This window comes from Fistularia commersonii, chromosome 19 (genome assembly GCF_037954325.1).
Source record: "Fistularia commersonii isolate RoL2024-O1a breed Wild chromosome 19, RoL_Fcom_v1.0, whole genome shotgun sequence".
NCBI lineage: Eukaryota > Metazoa > Chordata > Actinopteri > Syngnathiformes > Fistulariidae > Fistularia > Fistularia commersonii.
Window position 1 is genome coordinate 7,195,636 of NC_141302.1, and position 16,133 is coordinate 7,211,768.

At 38.3% G+C, this 16,133-nt stretch overlaps 1 protein-coding gene across 1 annotated transcript in view; it reads left to right on the forward strand.

The window, feature by feature from the left end:
* LOC147223615 (glucosidase 2 subunit beta-like) overlaps positions 1-16,133 on the forward strand; it is a 153,097-nt gene that overhangs the window by 113,752 nt on the left and 23,212 nt on the right. Inside the window, exon 12 of the mRNA XM_086166435.1 lies at positions 13,996-14,067. Coding sequence (XP_086022561.1) covers positions 13,996-14,067 — 72 coding nt within the window. The remainder of the gene's footprint in view (positions 1-13,995; positions 14,068-16,133) is intronic.

Consider the following 16,133-nt stretch of genomic DNA (forward strand, 5'->3'; position numbering starts at 1 on the left):
GCCTGTGTTGAGTGCTTTAGGGGAGGTGAGGTAGGGACCAATTTCACATGATGTAGTCTCATGAGAAATCCTTTGTCCAGGTATAGTTCAAAGATGGGATCAATCTCAATACGGGTTGCAGATCCAGTCATTTCTGTATCAGTATAGTGTAATGGTGTTCAAGGCTTAACTATAATCTATGAAGGTAAGTCTTGCATAGTTATTGGGTTATTCTGGATGGCAGGATGTTGAAAGTGATGGTCACAGCATCCTCGGTGCAATGGCCCCTATAGGTGAGATAGTGGGGATAGACTTGCAGGGAGGCAAGTCTTGATGCGTTGCAGAACCAGCCGCTCAAACCATTTCATCACCACTGATGTGAGGGCGATGGGCCAGTAGTTGTTGAGTTTGTTGTTGTTTGGTGTCTTAAGGGGGATGTTGATTGCTGTTTTTAAGCTGGTCGGGATGATGGCTTGAGTTAGGGAGAGATTAAAGATAGGGTTGAAGATCTTTGAAAGCTGGCCAGCATGTATAGAAAGTATTATCAGAGGTACTTCATGTGGTCCAGAAGCTTTCCTTGGGTTCACCCATTAGCAACCAGTTGCACTATAGATATCTAAGGAAAGAGGCTGTACTTGAAGGCGAATAGTTGAGGATGAATAAACATATGTTTGGTATAAAACTGCAGCACAAAACCACCAAGTTACAAGAGATACTACATCATAGTGTGTTTGGTTTGATGATCCTGGCATTATTGTGCCATCGAAACTCAATATCTAAAAATTGAAATGGATAGCTAATGGATATGGCTCTATGGATACATGTCATGGATATATATATATATATATACATATATATATATATATATATATATACATATATATATGTACACACGCACACACACACACACACACACACACACACACACATACACCAGTATATATATATTTATGCATGTATGAAAATGTTCTCCTTGAACCAGTTATACAATACAGCTGACAAAAGGGACAAACATTCATACCATTATGTAATTTCGGCCGCATTTCCATTAACTACATTATGTAGTTGATTACAATATGCTATGGAAAAAAAAACACTACATATAGCCAATGCTGCCCGCATAGCAAAGCATAATAGGTCTCTAGTTTAAGCATGGTAAAATAAAGCATATGTTTTCTCACACCTCAGTCTCAGTGGTCTCCAAACTCAGCATCCCACTTGTCATCTCTGGTGCTTTTAAGTTTCCCATAAATTTCAAATGCTAAACTGACAGTGTCTTTGTTGTGAGGCACTGGGGGAGTTAAGATGTGTAATATTTGCATGCCCTCTATTTGGCGGGAGAAGAGATGGTCCTCCTTCCTTCCTGGAAGCCATTCTGTAAAGCACAGTCAGTTTATTTTTCCAATTGAAGCACCGCTGCACTCACCCCGATTGTGATTCAACAAAGCCTGTGGCTGCCAGGATGCTGGTCTCCTCCTGTAAGCAACTGAATTTGTGTGGAGATTTCGCCGGGTCCTCAGCAGGGGTGGCCGTCTGAAATAGCAGAGGTTTCCACTTCTCCAATAAACCTGTGGGCTGGCAGTAAGTCTGTGCATATCTGGTGGGGTCATTAAATCTTCACATCTCAACAGTCTTTGTCATCCCGCCAGATTTATTGCCACACAAGTGAGCAATGTGCAGTGTGGGGTGATTGTGTGGAAACGTTTTTTGTTAACTTTTCCCATATCTTTTCTGGATGTCACTGCAGAGGAAGAATGTTTTTTTTTATTTTTTTAATTCACTAATGCAGTTTGTTATTGCTGTCATTATATCCGAGTTTGTTCTGTGCGAGCTAAAGATTAATATTCGCCTCATCAAAGCATGTAGGTGCTTGAGCTCATTATGGAAACATTTTTTTAGTATTCAAGGAGGAACAGTAGTCTCATATTGTGTGGTTATACATAGCACTACAGTCCTCGATGGCATGGATGTGTCAAAGCAATGGTTCATATTCGGTTATGTATTAGTTGATTAACAGCTGGGTTGACGAAAGTTACTTGACAGCATTGTGTGCATGGAAATTGGTTTTGATAGCTATAGAAATGGTCTGGGTGAGACAGAGAGCTTTTTGCAGAGACGCTGACTGTTATACAGACATTTCAGATATGTTAGAGAGTACATAACCTTGAAAACACCAGAAGTAACTGCCAAAACAAGAGCTGCAATTATATTTCATTTTCTCTGCACGGAGTAACCTGTGAATCATAATTAACATTGAACAGCAGAGCAAAAACTAGGTGTTGTATAACTGATATGTTTCACAAAAAAAAAAAAAAAAGAAAAAAGTAAAATATAAGGATAGGTTCCTTTGCTAGCAATCGAAGACAAACAATAAGAAAAAGAACATGAAAACTCACTGAGGGCCCCTAGTAGCATAACAGTAGCCATAATTTAACAAAGGTCATACAAAAATTTTGTCTAAATTAATAACCAATTGAAGACTGGCAGCAATAAGAGGGAGTGCTGAGAATGAAATCAGAAGAAATATTTACATAATGCTGATGCATTTTTATAGGCTAAATGATATTTCTCTTTTAAAAATGTTTGTTGACCATTTGTTATTTCAACGCTCACATTCACAAGCTGATTCTTTACAGTTCACGTGTGTAAAGTGCTAAAATAGGCTGTCATCTGACGACTTCAATACAAAGATGGAAAATTAGTTGACCCATTTAAAGTTTGAATTATGAAAAGAGTTACTTTTACTTTTACTACTTTCATTAACAAAGAAGAGTTAAAATAAGTGTCCTTTGTATGTATGGAAGGAGGAATTAATGCTAAATGGTAAATAAAGTAATGAAAAGCAGATGTTGAGCAGACTCACTTGTCAAATCTCAAGGCTTGTCAAGTCTTCTTTTTCACTCTTAATATGGGAACTAATTATCACCTTATGTTATATTGAAGTAGATCTCCTAGCACATTGTGGTGTTAGGCCTTTTTACACCTATGGAGGAAGAAGAGTGCAAGAAATTATTTTGAGCCAACTCGCTTCCCAACCTTCTTTGGACCTTTTCCGTTTTGTAATGAAAATAATTTCTGTATTGTGTGTGCAAAAAATATAATTACGTATTTAAATGATTTTACAGTTTTTAGCCTTCAGTAATGTCTGCTTTTATAATTGCCGGGTAATTTCTTGTTTTTCCTCTTTTTTTCATGCATAAATAGAATTTTTTTCCCCCCAGACCCTTAAAAACCACTGTGTGTCCTTATAATGTCATATTTCAGCATTCACCTATCTTGAGAGGAAAATTGCAGCAATAATAATGTAAGATGTTGAGAGACGGCAGGGTGAATCTTGTTTAAATGATATGCCAAAGGCCATTTGCCTCATGGCCCCTTACTGATGGCTCTAAAGCCTAAATTGGCTTCAAGTTTGGCCTGCTTTGTTTTTCATTTTCCATATATAAATTGAAGCATCTTTTTAGGGAGAGTGGCTGTTTCTCTGCATTTTACTGGGTAATTTATGTGGGAACGAGGTCTTGGCTGTGCATTACATTCACCTTCCCCCTTTATGTTGTTCAATAGAGGGCCAAGTGGAATGAGCAGTCTCTCTCCCTCTAATATATATATAAGAGGGCGAGAGAGAGGTACTTTCTGCTCTGCATAGTAAATTTCAAGGATAAAGCTGCCAGCAGTAAACCTCAGTCCAATGCAAAATAAAAAAGCACTTTACACTACTTTATTCAGGCTTGCATTTGTGATTTGCCACGTGGAAAATGAAGGTAAACTGAAGAATGACCTACTTGACTATGTCATCTTTAAACTGGCTCTATTTGGCATCAGCTCTCTGGGCTGTGAGCAATCTCTCAATTCATTTCAAAAAAAAATTGACTGACCCACTAAGGAAATGATTGTGATGGTCCATTTAAGTTGAATTGATATAGCTCTCTTTACATTCGTTTTTTCACTTGAAATTTAATCCACTGCTCTCCTTGAAATTCAATGAGGTAAACATTGACATTTCATTATCGCCAGTGGTTTAACTCTCATCAACACTTCACTTTCAAACATTCACCCTAAGGCAGGTGGGGTCAAACACTTCATACTCCATCTCAAACCTTAAGATTGCCAGCACTTTCAGAAATTATTTGTTAATGTTGAATGAATTGGCACAAAAGATGCACACAAAATGATCAAATTAATCTATTGATTTTGATGAAATTACTATTTTTAAGTCCAGCACGGTGGTTGGCACTTTCTGTATGGAGTTTTCATGTTCTCCTTGTGTCTCTGGACTCTTCCCACAGTCCAAAAACATTTTGTAGGTTGATTTAGACACAACACACATCTGGGCAATTTAGCCCAGATGTGTGATAAAAGTGACTGGTTTAATGTGTCGATACATGGCCCTGCAATTTTGGGAGAATGGTCTTGGCTGAACCCCACCTCTCGTTCAGTGACAGCTGCGATTTTAGTTGCAGGACAAGCAGTATTCATAATGAATAACTATTTAGGATTTTTTTTCTAGTTCAGCATTGAAAATGAACTTGTGGTCCCCAGACCTGTTCTTTACCAACCCCACTTTGGGAACAGCCGACATTCTGAAAATGGTTGCAACATTGCATTATTTTTTAGCATTAAGACATGGGACATTCTGGTCACTTGGAATGTTTTCCTATGAAACCAGCTTTCACAATTCAGTTGCATTGATGAACACCTCTATCTGAGTCTGAAGTAGGAGTGAAATTAAGCTTTGAAAACACTAACGATCGTAAAGGTTTTATTCCCCCATATTTTTGCACAAACCACAAACCTTCCCAGCAATCTCCAGATTTACTGAGGGCCTATTGATTTGCTGTAAAATATAATTTAAAAAAGATCATGTACATGAAAAAGCAACAGAATGAGAAGAGGGACAACCTCAAGCACAATGAAATATGTCATAGCAGTATCAGGGCTGCAGTAAGTTTCAAATAGAAAAAGCTGAAATGCTTTATTAGCACTTGCCTGATGTTAATGGCATGATCTAGAATAGAATAAATACCACAGGATGAAGAATATGAGCTATTTATGAGAAGAGCTCAATATGTTACAGGAGTGAAAAAGAGATTCCACTCATAGATTTCAAAGAACAACCAGTTGCATATTATTTATTTTGTTCTTTTCGCTACCACAGCGGTAAGCTGTGAATAATATTTTTTTCCATTTTATTGTGGTTCCATAAACTATGGAGTTACATGCAAGTCTGCCAAGCAAAACTTAGTAACCCTCTATCCCCATTTGTTTTGGGATCTCAATGAAATATAGTATGTAATGTTATGATCCAGTCTTTGCTTCATGATTTTTTTTTCTCATATTGAATACAATAGAATGATGTTCCTAAAATATAAATTGTGTCATTATTTTCACCCTATCTGAACCTGAACAATCTGAGATGATGTTTTGTACATAAGAGCTTCTAATAGGCCAGCTTTCAACTATCTCTGAGGATATCATACATCTCAAGTCTCCGCAATGTTTATTTTTTGGGTCAGGGGCTGAAAAGCGGAGGAAGTATTATCCTCATCTTCTTTATTTTTATAAAAAAGTGGATCGTGCCCTTTTTAAGAAGCCAAACCTTTGCAACTGTTTAATATAAAGAATCAATTTATGATGAGAAACAAAGCAAAACAAACAAAAAGGTTTGGGTCAAAAATAATGGCATCAACACAATAGGTTGGTAAATAAACAGGAAACAGCTGCATGGGGGCATCTGGTGGTGAGAGACAGCAGCGGGAAAATAAAATGAGGGCAAACAAGGTAGTCTTGGTCATGACACAAGGCTCTCAACGTGTTTCCACATTCCTCTACTCTTTTCGTAGTACCTCACACCTATGACGTGAGCAGAGGAGGCAATGGAGAAGTTGGAGTAGAGAAGATTCAAGGCAATCGGCACTTAACAAAATGAGACATCTGTGATTCTGAGCCATCATTTTAAAGCAACATCAATTAAATATGACATTTGGCACAGCTGCACCATTGTTTTGTTATAGGCTTTAGCTGTGAGATGAGCTTAACCGTGTTGATGATGACTTGTATATTTACTTTGAATTTAGTTCATTCAAATGACAAGAAAATGGGGGTGTGGTTTTTTTGATAATTTATTTAACACACACTTTAAAATGAATGCAAACACACTTGCACGCACAAATACATCATTTTAAATATCTACTTCAAGTCTCGCCTCCGTTATTGTTTAATCAAATTTGAATATATTCCCCTTGCTCCTCTTTCCACAAGTCTATTTTTTTGCAATTCTAAACACTGTATGGGGATTGATTTCTGGGACATAGTCCAGAGAATGGAGAAGGGAAAGCAGTAGGCACAAAATAGAGATGCTGCAGACAATTGAACAAGGTGTGGACCTGTTGATCCAGGAGCTTAAAGTTGGATCTGTTGATTAAAAGACAGACAGGGGCAAAACAAACCTGCTGCCTTGACAAGCAGGTCAAATCATTCTTTATTGATTCTGTTTGGGGAAAACACCTATCATGTTTCCTCAGCAAACAAATGTGCGATTCTGTCCAAACAGTTGTCAATACAAGGAGTAAATTGACAATATTGATAAAATCCATTACCAGATAGCCTAGAATCCATCGAAAAAGTAGCTAGAATGAATAAGAATTCACCAAGAAACTAACAAAGAATGTGTGAAAAGATCACAAGGAAATGACTATGAAGTATAAAAAGCAACTAATATTGTCAGGAGAAATAGTATTCCAATATAGATAATATACAAAAGGTCAGATCAGTGGGTATGTGTCTGATTTCTCTTTATGTAAATACTTTTGAAATAGTCTAAGTACAGCTGAACAAGTGGTCTAAAATCACTTTGTTTTATTTAGAGCACAACGTCTATCCACACACACACAAACACACACACTTGTGTGATGTCAATATTGGTAAAAAGAGACTTACTAGACTGAATTACTGGAATAAACACCTATGATGTTGTAGTAAACATGTGGAAGTTGTGCTGCTTAGGCAAAAAAAGAAATATATCGTTCATTTCAAAAATGAAATGAATTACTAAATGATTAAATGAAATTTAATCGTAAACAGTTAACCACATCAATTTATTTTGCTAGGTCACTTCTGAACTTGGGCATCCCTACCGATCACGCAGTGTTACCTGTAAACCAATTAGCTCGTGCCGATGTTGTAGTTTGCAGTGGCACCCGCAGTGAACTCCGCCCGCGCTGTCACATAGCAGCCAAGTGGGAGAAGAGCTTAATTGCTCACTCTCCTTTTCTTCCTCTCTTGAATGGATCTCAGTGGACGAAGCAACAGCTATGCTTATCATTTCTCTTGATACCTCTAGTGAAAAGAAGTTGGCAAGAGTGTCTCTTCACTAATTAACAATGGATTGTTAAAGACAACAACAATATAAACTCTGTTTTCCAATGTTCACTGTAAACAGTCCCAAAAAGCCTTATTAACAGATAAAAGGAACATAAAGGTCAGTGGTAGGATTATGATCTAAACTCTCTTACGGTCTTTAGTCTCATTTCTGATGTAGATTGACACACTGAATAATATCTGACCCAAGCAGCACAGCTCATTGCGGTAATGAATATTGATTGACAGTTCAGATTCAAAAAATTCCATACACTAGTCTCAGGATTCAAATTAAAAGACGAGTGGCTATTTGACAAAACACTCGATATTTTCTATCTATGTTTGCCTTACTGTCTTTACTCACTCACAGCAACGATTTATAAGTGGAATTTACTGTGTTTGCCAACATAGTAATGTATTTGTGTTTTTATAAACCCCTCATCCTGATTCTCCATAACAACTAGAAAGCCATTAACTCTTTCACAGCCGTTGTAGACATCTCCTTAAATGCAGGATTTCGCCGTGGTACGAGTCTGCTGTAAAAAGTAGGTCACCAAAATCGTAAGCCAACAGTCAATATGCTGCAGTTTGTTTGCAGAAGGCTCTGATCGTTTGGATCCAAGTCAGCTGTGGCTTCAGCCCTCACCATTGTGAGGCCACAGATTGAACAACTGCTTTGCAGAAGAAGGAGCTGTTTGGGTATTCTCATCATGGATCATAATAATAGCGGAGATGCCGGTTACTTCATAATAGTGACATTGGGTCCACCGCTGTTTTTCCAAAAACAACACATAGAAAAACATGGGCTTGTGACATAAAGTGGATGTTATAAACCTCTAGCCCAGGGTTTAGGAACCTTTTTGACTGGGAGAGCCATAAAAGCCAAATATTTCTAAATATATTTCATCGAGAGCCATGACGTATAATAAATTAAATATGTCTTACTTTTAATGCGACCTCCGGTGCTGCATGGATTTGTTCGAAGTGCCGTTTTATATTTGACCATTTCATCGGTGCAATTTTATCATAGCATATTAGACATACCGCAGATCCAAATATAAATTCCTCTGTCCACGCAGCCTGAAATGCACGACAATCATCGTCTTTTTTTTCTTTTTGACATCTTTTCAATTACGAGGGTTGATGCGGTTAAACCAGTTGGCTATCTGATAAAATTAATTTCTTCGCTTTTACAATGACCCGGTCGTGCTCGGAAGCCAATGGTTCCCAACCCAACCGACGGGTGACCCGTGAAATTTATCTTCAAAACTAATTTCTGTTGACATTAAAATGACACAGTATTATAAAGAAATATCACAAGTATTTTAAAATCAGTTCCAAACTGATTTTTTCTTTTTCAACTCGAAATTGTCTGGGAGCCATATGCCGTCACCAGAAGAGCAATATATGGCTCGCGAGCGATTGGTTCCCGACCGCTGCTCTAGCCTTTGGTCCGTAATAAGCACTGAGCTGTTCTACCTCCAAGCAGGTGCAGAACCCACTTCACTTTACAGTGGATATCTGCTCAAAACACTGTTCAAGTAAACTTGATTTGTCTTACACCAAGCCTGTCAATGCAAGAAAGGATGACTCGAAGAGAGTGACAGAACCCATACGCACGACTCACAGTAGAGTAACAAAAAAACAGACTTTAATAAAGTAAAAAGAAGAATCTCAATGGAGGAAAGGTAAAATAAATAAATAAATAAATAACTACCGACAAACGAAACTTGAGGCAAAGTATCAACAGTATCAAAATACAAAGTGCAAAGGAAAATTGGACATAAAAAAAACACAGATGGAACTCATGAGAAAAACAATTCAATAATTCAAAAAACCTGACAGGCACGGAGTGGAGGGATAGTAACATGACAAACTTGCACAGGACAAAGGGAAAGATAGACTACATATAAATGCACATTAAAAAGGGAACGGGTGGACGCAATCAATGCTAAACTGGGGAGGGGGAATAGGTGTGGACAATTCACAGTTTCCTAGTCTTGACAAAGCCTAGACAACCATTTCTACAAAAGGCAACTTTAAAGCTCATGGACTTACATGGTTAATATCAAATTTCCTTCCTGTGGATTTATTTATTACACTTGTATCACATCATATGTTTATCACTACGCTTAACTGAACTTGCTTACAAGAGGATTTACGCATAATTCTGCACATTCAGTCTGAAGTAGACGGTTAGGAGCTGTCTGAAAGGGAAAGCTGTTGTAACTGAAATGTTTACCTTCCATCGGTGGACCATCACAACACACTGGCACTAACCTGTTTTTAGTAGTGCCAGAGCTGCATTGTCAGACAATGACAGATCAAGTGCAGCATACCGAAAGAAATGCAAGTGAAGAGCACAGGATTTCAGGAATGGTAAGATTGCTGTTGTTATTTTTTAGCTTCTCGTATCATAACATAGCTTTTTTTGCCAGGGGAATTCTCCGTTGACCCGGGGCTTTTTATCCATTTGGCTCTTGTTTTTTTCACTTAGAGTTCCTCTTGCAGCATGTTATTATCTATCACATTTGCAGCCTGTATAGATAGTGATTCATATGTGCAATGTTAACGCCATCCCCATCTGATTCCCACCCACTCTTTTGTGTACAATTTTATTTCATTTTATCTCTCAGTCCCCCCCCCCCACTTCTTTCTTTGTTCTCTCAGTATTTCGTAGCCATATATTTCCATGGATGTCAGTCTCCCCTCACAGCCTTTGTCACTATGCATCTTTTTCAGTGTTTATTTGCTCCTCATGTTACACTGAGCTCACTTGCTAAGAAAAGCCATGGACAGTTTGTCTAAATGTGCCTGTTTGACCTCTCTTCTGTGGCCCATTTATATAACACAGAAGGCAGTATGCAAAATGTCTTACCCAGAGACAGACAGATAATCAACCAGCGCCTCTGTCAGCATGTTGGGCTCATCTTTTCTAATCTCTTCATACTTTTTCTTTTCAGCAACATATTTTCTGCATTTCTCATGCTTTTCTTTTCTCACAAGCTGCCACGTGGAGGCGGGTGTCCAAGGTCAGGTTACTGTGTCCCTGCACGCAAATAGCCCAGCTTTTCCCCCTGTTTTTTGTGCGGCACTGGGGTGTCAGCAAAAGTGGGCAGGGATGGATAGCTGTGCCTGGAGGGGAATAGAGGGGAAAGAGAGGTACTGACATACAAGGGTAGTCCCTTATGGGACTCATTTGATTGCTTTTTCACTACTTTACCCCTTTTTCCTCCCCCCTTTCTCCTCTGACTATAGCCCTGTCTATCAGGTGCCATCTGTTTCTGGGCTCAGATGAGGATGTTTGTTACTGCTGAAACACCTGCTTTTCAACAACTTAATGAATCGAGGTATAAAAGGAACAATTATGCAAGGGTTGACAGATAATTCATGCTTATGCATTCTATTACTCATTTATCTGATATGGGGTGCTATCCGGTACACCTTGTATTGTTTTATTTGGCCGTGGTTTTTGAATGTTAACTTTTGCCTGTGCAAGACTAAATACCTAAATAAAACAAGATGCGAGATTAAGGAAAGGCTTCTTCAGTTTCTCTTTTGATAAACATGCCACAATGAATGCCACTGAAAGGTGCTGTGTCTGACCGATGGCGTTGACTGTCCTTATGGAGTTTGAGCTTTGCTGTGATGTAACATTTTCCGGTTTCTGGTTCTTGCCGGCTGGCTGGCACGACTGGTCAGCGTTTCGGCCTCACCCGGTTCGATTCCGACAAGGGGACTTTTCTGTTTGCATGTTCTCCCTGTGTCTGCGTGGGTTTCCTCCGGGTTCTCCGGTTTCCTCCCACAGTCCAAAAACATGCATCAGGTTAATTGGGAAAATTTCCCCGAATGAGTTAGTGAGTAAATGGTCTTTGTAGGTGGCACTTCGAGTGACTGGCGACCAGTCCAGGGTGTACCCCGCCTCGTGCCCAATGACAGCTAGGATAGGCTCCCGCATCCCCCGCGACCCTGAGTGCAGGATAAGTGGCAGACGATGGATGGATGAATGGTTCTTGCTGTCCCCTGTGGAGAGAATTAAAATGAGGAACCTAAAACACATACATCAGTCCTGTGAAGCCAGATGAGTTGACAAGTTCAAATTTTGGCTTTGCCTTGAAATCTTGAATCCCAGAACAGTCGTTTCTCAATATCACACACATATATATATATGTATATATATATATATGTATATAAATATATATAATTTCTTTTTTTCATTTATTTTTGAGTTTTTTTTGCAAAGAAATAGTTAACCTTGGAGCAGAAAAATAGGGGGAAGTTTGATGTGTTAATCATGTTACTCCTAAATTCCCAGCATATTTTTACCTTTTTACTTGTGTTTCAATCACCTAATGGATGGTTGGTTTGCACTGACTGATGGGAAAGACAATAGCAATATGGGATGAACAATAGCAGTATATATACAAACAACGTACTATCAAAATACTTTTTATAGAGCATATCCCAGAGAGGGAAAATGGTTTGAGTTATCTATTTCTTACTTTACAAGGAATTATCCTCGGTCATATTTTTTTTATAGTTTTTTTTTAAATCAAGTAGATTTGGGACTCATTATTCCACCTATTAGTGGGAGTCCCATATTGCTACAAGGTATTGGTAAAACAACACATATTAAAGAAATGATGGTAATTTCAAAGGATGATCTATTAATGCGATTTAAAGACTAATCAAAACTGTTAAAATATTTTCCATTCCCCTAAAATTAAATCTAGCTAAAAAATGAACAAACTCGAAATATATTTAATGCAGCAGTTTTCTAAATGGTCTGATATCTTTTATCTCGTATTTACTTTGAGGAAAGACTTGGTTATGCTCACCAAAGCAAAAGGTTTATCTGCTTTAATTGGACTATTCAGTTAAAGCGTCCAGGGCATAATAACATTAAGAAAATGGGCATTCACAGAACAGACATTTGCAGCAACCCCTCTGTCCAGTATCACATTCATGGATTTTGCAGCGGTATCTATACTCTTGGTCATCGAGAGATATGGTTAATTCTTCTGAGTGCGGTAGTAGATACTGTGCAGTCAAGTGAGACGGCTCCGTTACTTTCCTCTGCCCTTATATGTGACAGCTGGAGGAAGTGCCTTACCCATTTCAACATACACGCGACATGAAAGGATAAATGCCTAAATGAAAGACTCCAAGATGAGAAGCATTTAATACAATCCGCAAACAAGCATGTGAGCAAGAGAACTCAGCAACCAATCACTTACCTCTCTCAGTATCCCCTTTCTCTGATGTTCATCATTTTCTTTTCTTTCATCTTGCCTTTCTCTCATACCGCTTTTGATCCTCCCGCATTTCCCAGCCGACATCTACTTACACTGCAGTCATTTTTCCCCCCCTCCACCCTGCGCTTTCTCACTCACTCACTCTTTCTGTCTCTTGTTGAGGGTTTCTGGATGTCCTCTGCTCTTTCAGACTCAATGTAATGGTTCAAATGTCAAGAAAAAAAAAAAAAAAAACTGTCTGTCAGTTTCACCATCAGCATCTTTGATCAGTTTGTTTCTGGAGCAAGGGATTGTGCCTCTACTCTCCGGCACTATCGCCAGAGAGCATTGGTGATGGTTCTGTTCTAATTGCTGGTATAAATATTCCTTGTGAGAAAAAAAAAGGTTAGATAAAATCTATTATGCTAAAATCTATTCTGTTTAGATATATCTGTAGTTGACTCAGGATTCACCTTGCACAAAAATAATTCATTAGATCTATTTTTATTAATCTATTCGACATTGTCAAGCAAATGTAACCCCATTGGTCTTTTGAATACATTTTAGATCGGTAAACTTGAAATACTGACTTTTATTTTGTAATTCGTGTATATCATTGATTTCCTTTTCAATACCCACAGGGTATGCTTGTAGAAATAATTCACAAAATATACAAATGCATTGAAAGATATTGAGAGTGTTTTCAACTTCCCCCTCTCAATTTTCAGGTTTTGCTGTTTAATACATAACCAATACTTTGAATATTTTTATCAGTATTAAGAACCCTAAATCATCTTTTAGATTTTCTCAAATTGTAGTTTGGGGAGTTTTACATACAGCGCTCCCCCCCCACCACCACCACCACCACCACAACCACCACACACACACATACAACCTCGCTTGCAAGCCACAGCAATTTATCAAGCTTAGACCCATGTGTTTTACACATGCACAATTTTTATTTTTTTTTTCCTGTTCATTCAGTTGAAAATGAAGCATCAAGTTGGTTTAATTGGTCTTCTCCGCACATTACTTTAAAACACACAGTGCATTACAGGTTAAATTACTAGCCTTGTTAAAATCCACCAAATTAGTGGAGCTGCAGCCCATAAAGCAAACAAACACAGAAATAATGCATATTGTCATTAGGTTGCAAAATATTCCATAATCGCTATAATATAGAGATTTCATAGTGAGGCATCGGCGCTGGCAAATGATGTAGTGATCCAGATACATGTGTGATATGAACAAAGTAGATTACCTCATAAAATAGTGTCACTCTGAGTCTGCAGAAGGAAGTAGTTACCATTAGAATGATAAATAACTCCAAATGAAATTACATCCTGTGAAAAAATTTGTAAAGCCAACATGGATTTACACTTTTGTTTTTCATATGTCTGCTTTGTTTTTTTTTTTTCTCTCACAGGTATACATATTCCATATGCCCCTTCAATCAAATCACACAAAAGAACACTGCAGGAAAAGAAGTCTCATTAGGGTAAGAATTTCTGTTATCTTGTTTTTACATTCCAACAAACTGTGACTATCACCATGTGATTAACCAATTCCAGTGGAGTGAGATGCTGAATTGATATGAATATCGAAACATTTGTAATTGGAAGGAGGATTTTTCAAACAGCTTTACAACAGTCATGTCACATTTTGACGATGTAACACGTTCGGGCAGAAACATATTTTTCTTATCATACCATCTGGATAAATTCACATGATATCTTTCTTCATTTTAAGGACATAACATATATAATTTCACATCTGCACTGTTATGAAAGCTCCTTTATCATGCTCATATGAAGTTACCCTAAGACCAATATTTGAGCTAAAGATTTTTTTATTGTTATTCAATCTCTCTTAGGCTTCATATGACCTTTAATCAATCGCTAACAGATCTCTATTATAGTTTTAATAGCTTTTGATCAATGACAAGCAGGGGGTGAGTTTCATATACTGCTATGGTTGTATTTCCTCCACCTCCAAGGGTTTCAATTTCATCTAAAGGATTACGCTCTGGCTTTTACTATCCCCCGGGGATTGGTTGTGTCGAATGCTGGACATTGGTGTGTATCAAAATGCCTGTGTAGCATGAAAGATGCCACTCAGTACTCAGACACACACACACCTCCGGGTGACACAAGACACGTGTCATTTCATTCTTGTAACCCTGGATACAGATCAGAGGGGAAAACTGATTAAAAAAAGTAGTGTGATTTTAATTTCAGTGGTCATCAAATAAAAAAAAAAAATTAATATGGCAGCTGCCACGCAGCAGTCGATATGCACTTGTCTCATCACAAAATCTGTGTTTTGGTTTTGTCTTTTCTCTATTCTTATAAGATCCCAGTCAAATTTATAAAGCAAAAACACTTTCATGTATGACGCTTATGTTGTTTTTGTTTTTGTTTTTTCCCTGTGTACTTTTTAGATTTGAATTGATAATTATGGGATGTCATCTTGCTGTATTATTTCCCCTTTCATTACCTTAACCATAAGCTGACACTTTTATTGGACACAATTACATGACGCCATTCTGTTAGCATTGACACTGCTCCACATAAATAAGCTTTAATGATGTGATGTATTTAGCGGATACATAGGCTACTTGTCATTTCTTGGTAGAGTACGAAATAAGAGACTGCGGGTATTCGTTGGTCATTATTATAGATAACTTTATAATGAATTATCTATTTTGACACATATAGTTTTGCTTTCAGGTGGCAAATGAATTGGAACCTAAAGCAGGGATGTGTTCTTGCACTGCCACCTCCCACACTACCCACTCACTATTGGAGCAGAAAGTGCAATGCTTCATCATGTTTTTAGCACAGGAATGCAGAAGAACAGAATGCTATCAGTGAGTAATGTGACCCTCCAGCCTGCCTGTCACTCATGATGGTATGGAAGGGCAGGAAGACCAAACAGAACCAGTGGTCAATCTCGAAGCATGCATGAGTTGATCATTTTGCTTGGAACAAAGTTGCTGCCAAGCAGAACTCAAAACAGCCTTTTCAAACACTGAAATATTATAGCTGCCATCATGTTACTCAAGTTAGCAGGAAAGTGTGTTCCCTCCTCAGAAAGGCAAGAAACACATTTTTTTATTTTTTTTTATTTGCGTCATGTCAATGAATGAAGAATACCACTGTGATATTCCATGTAGTAGTATAATAATATACACCAACAACTTGTTTTGATTCCCTGCATGCAGCGGGGAAATGGCTGCACCATATAATGTACTATACTGTTTTCAGGCTGTGCAGTGAAGGTACATGTGAATGGTTTTGGGGCGATGGGGGAGGGGAGTTACATGAATCATAGCTTGCAAGCTGGGAATAAAGTTCATTTTTTATCCAGACAGCCCATCAGTCTGCCGTTGCAGGATACGACCAGGCCTTGTGATATCAATCTGCATAGTGGCATCCTCTTTTTTCCCCAGAGGTGGTGAGGGGGGATGTGGGAGTGCTTTGATTTAAACGGCAGCATTTATCACACCTGCTCCAGCACCCTAAAGGACGGCTGTGTGAGGAAGAGGAGAATGGGGAGGGAGGG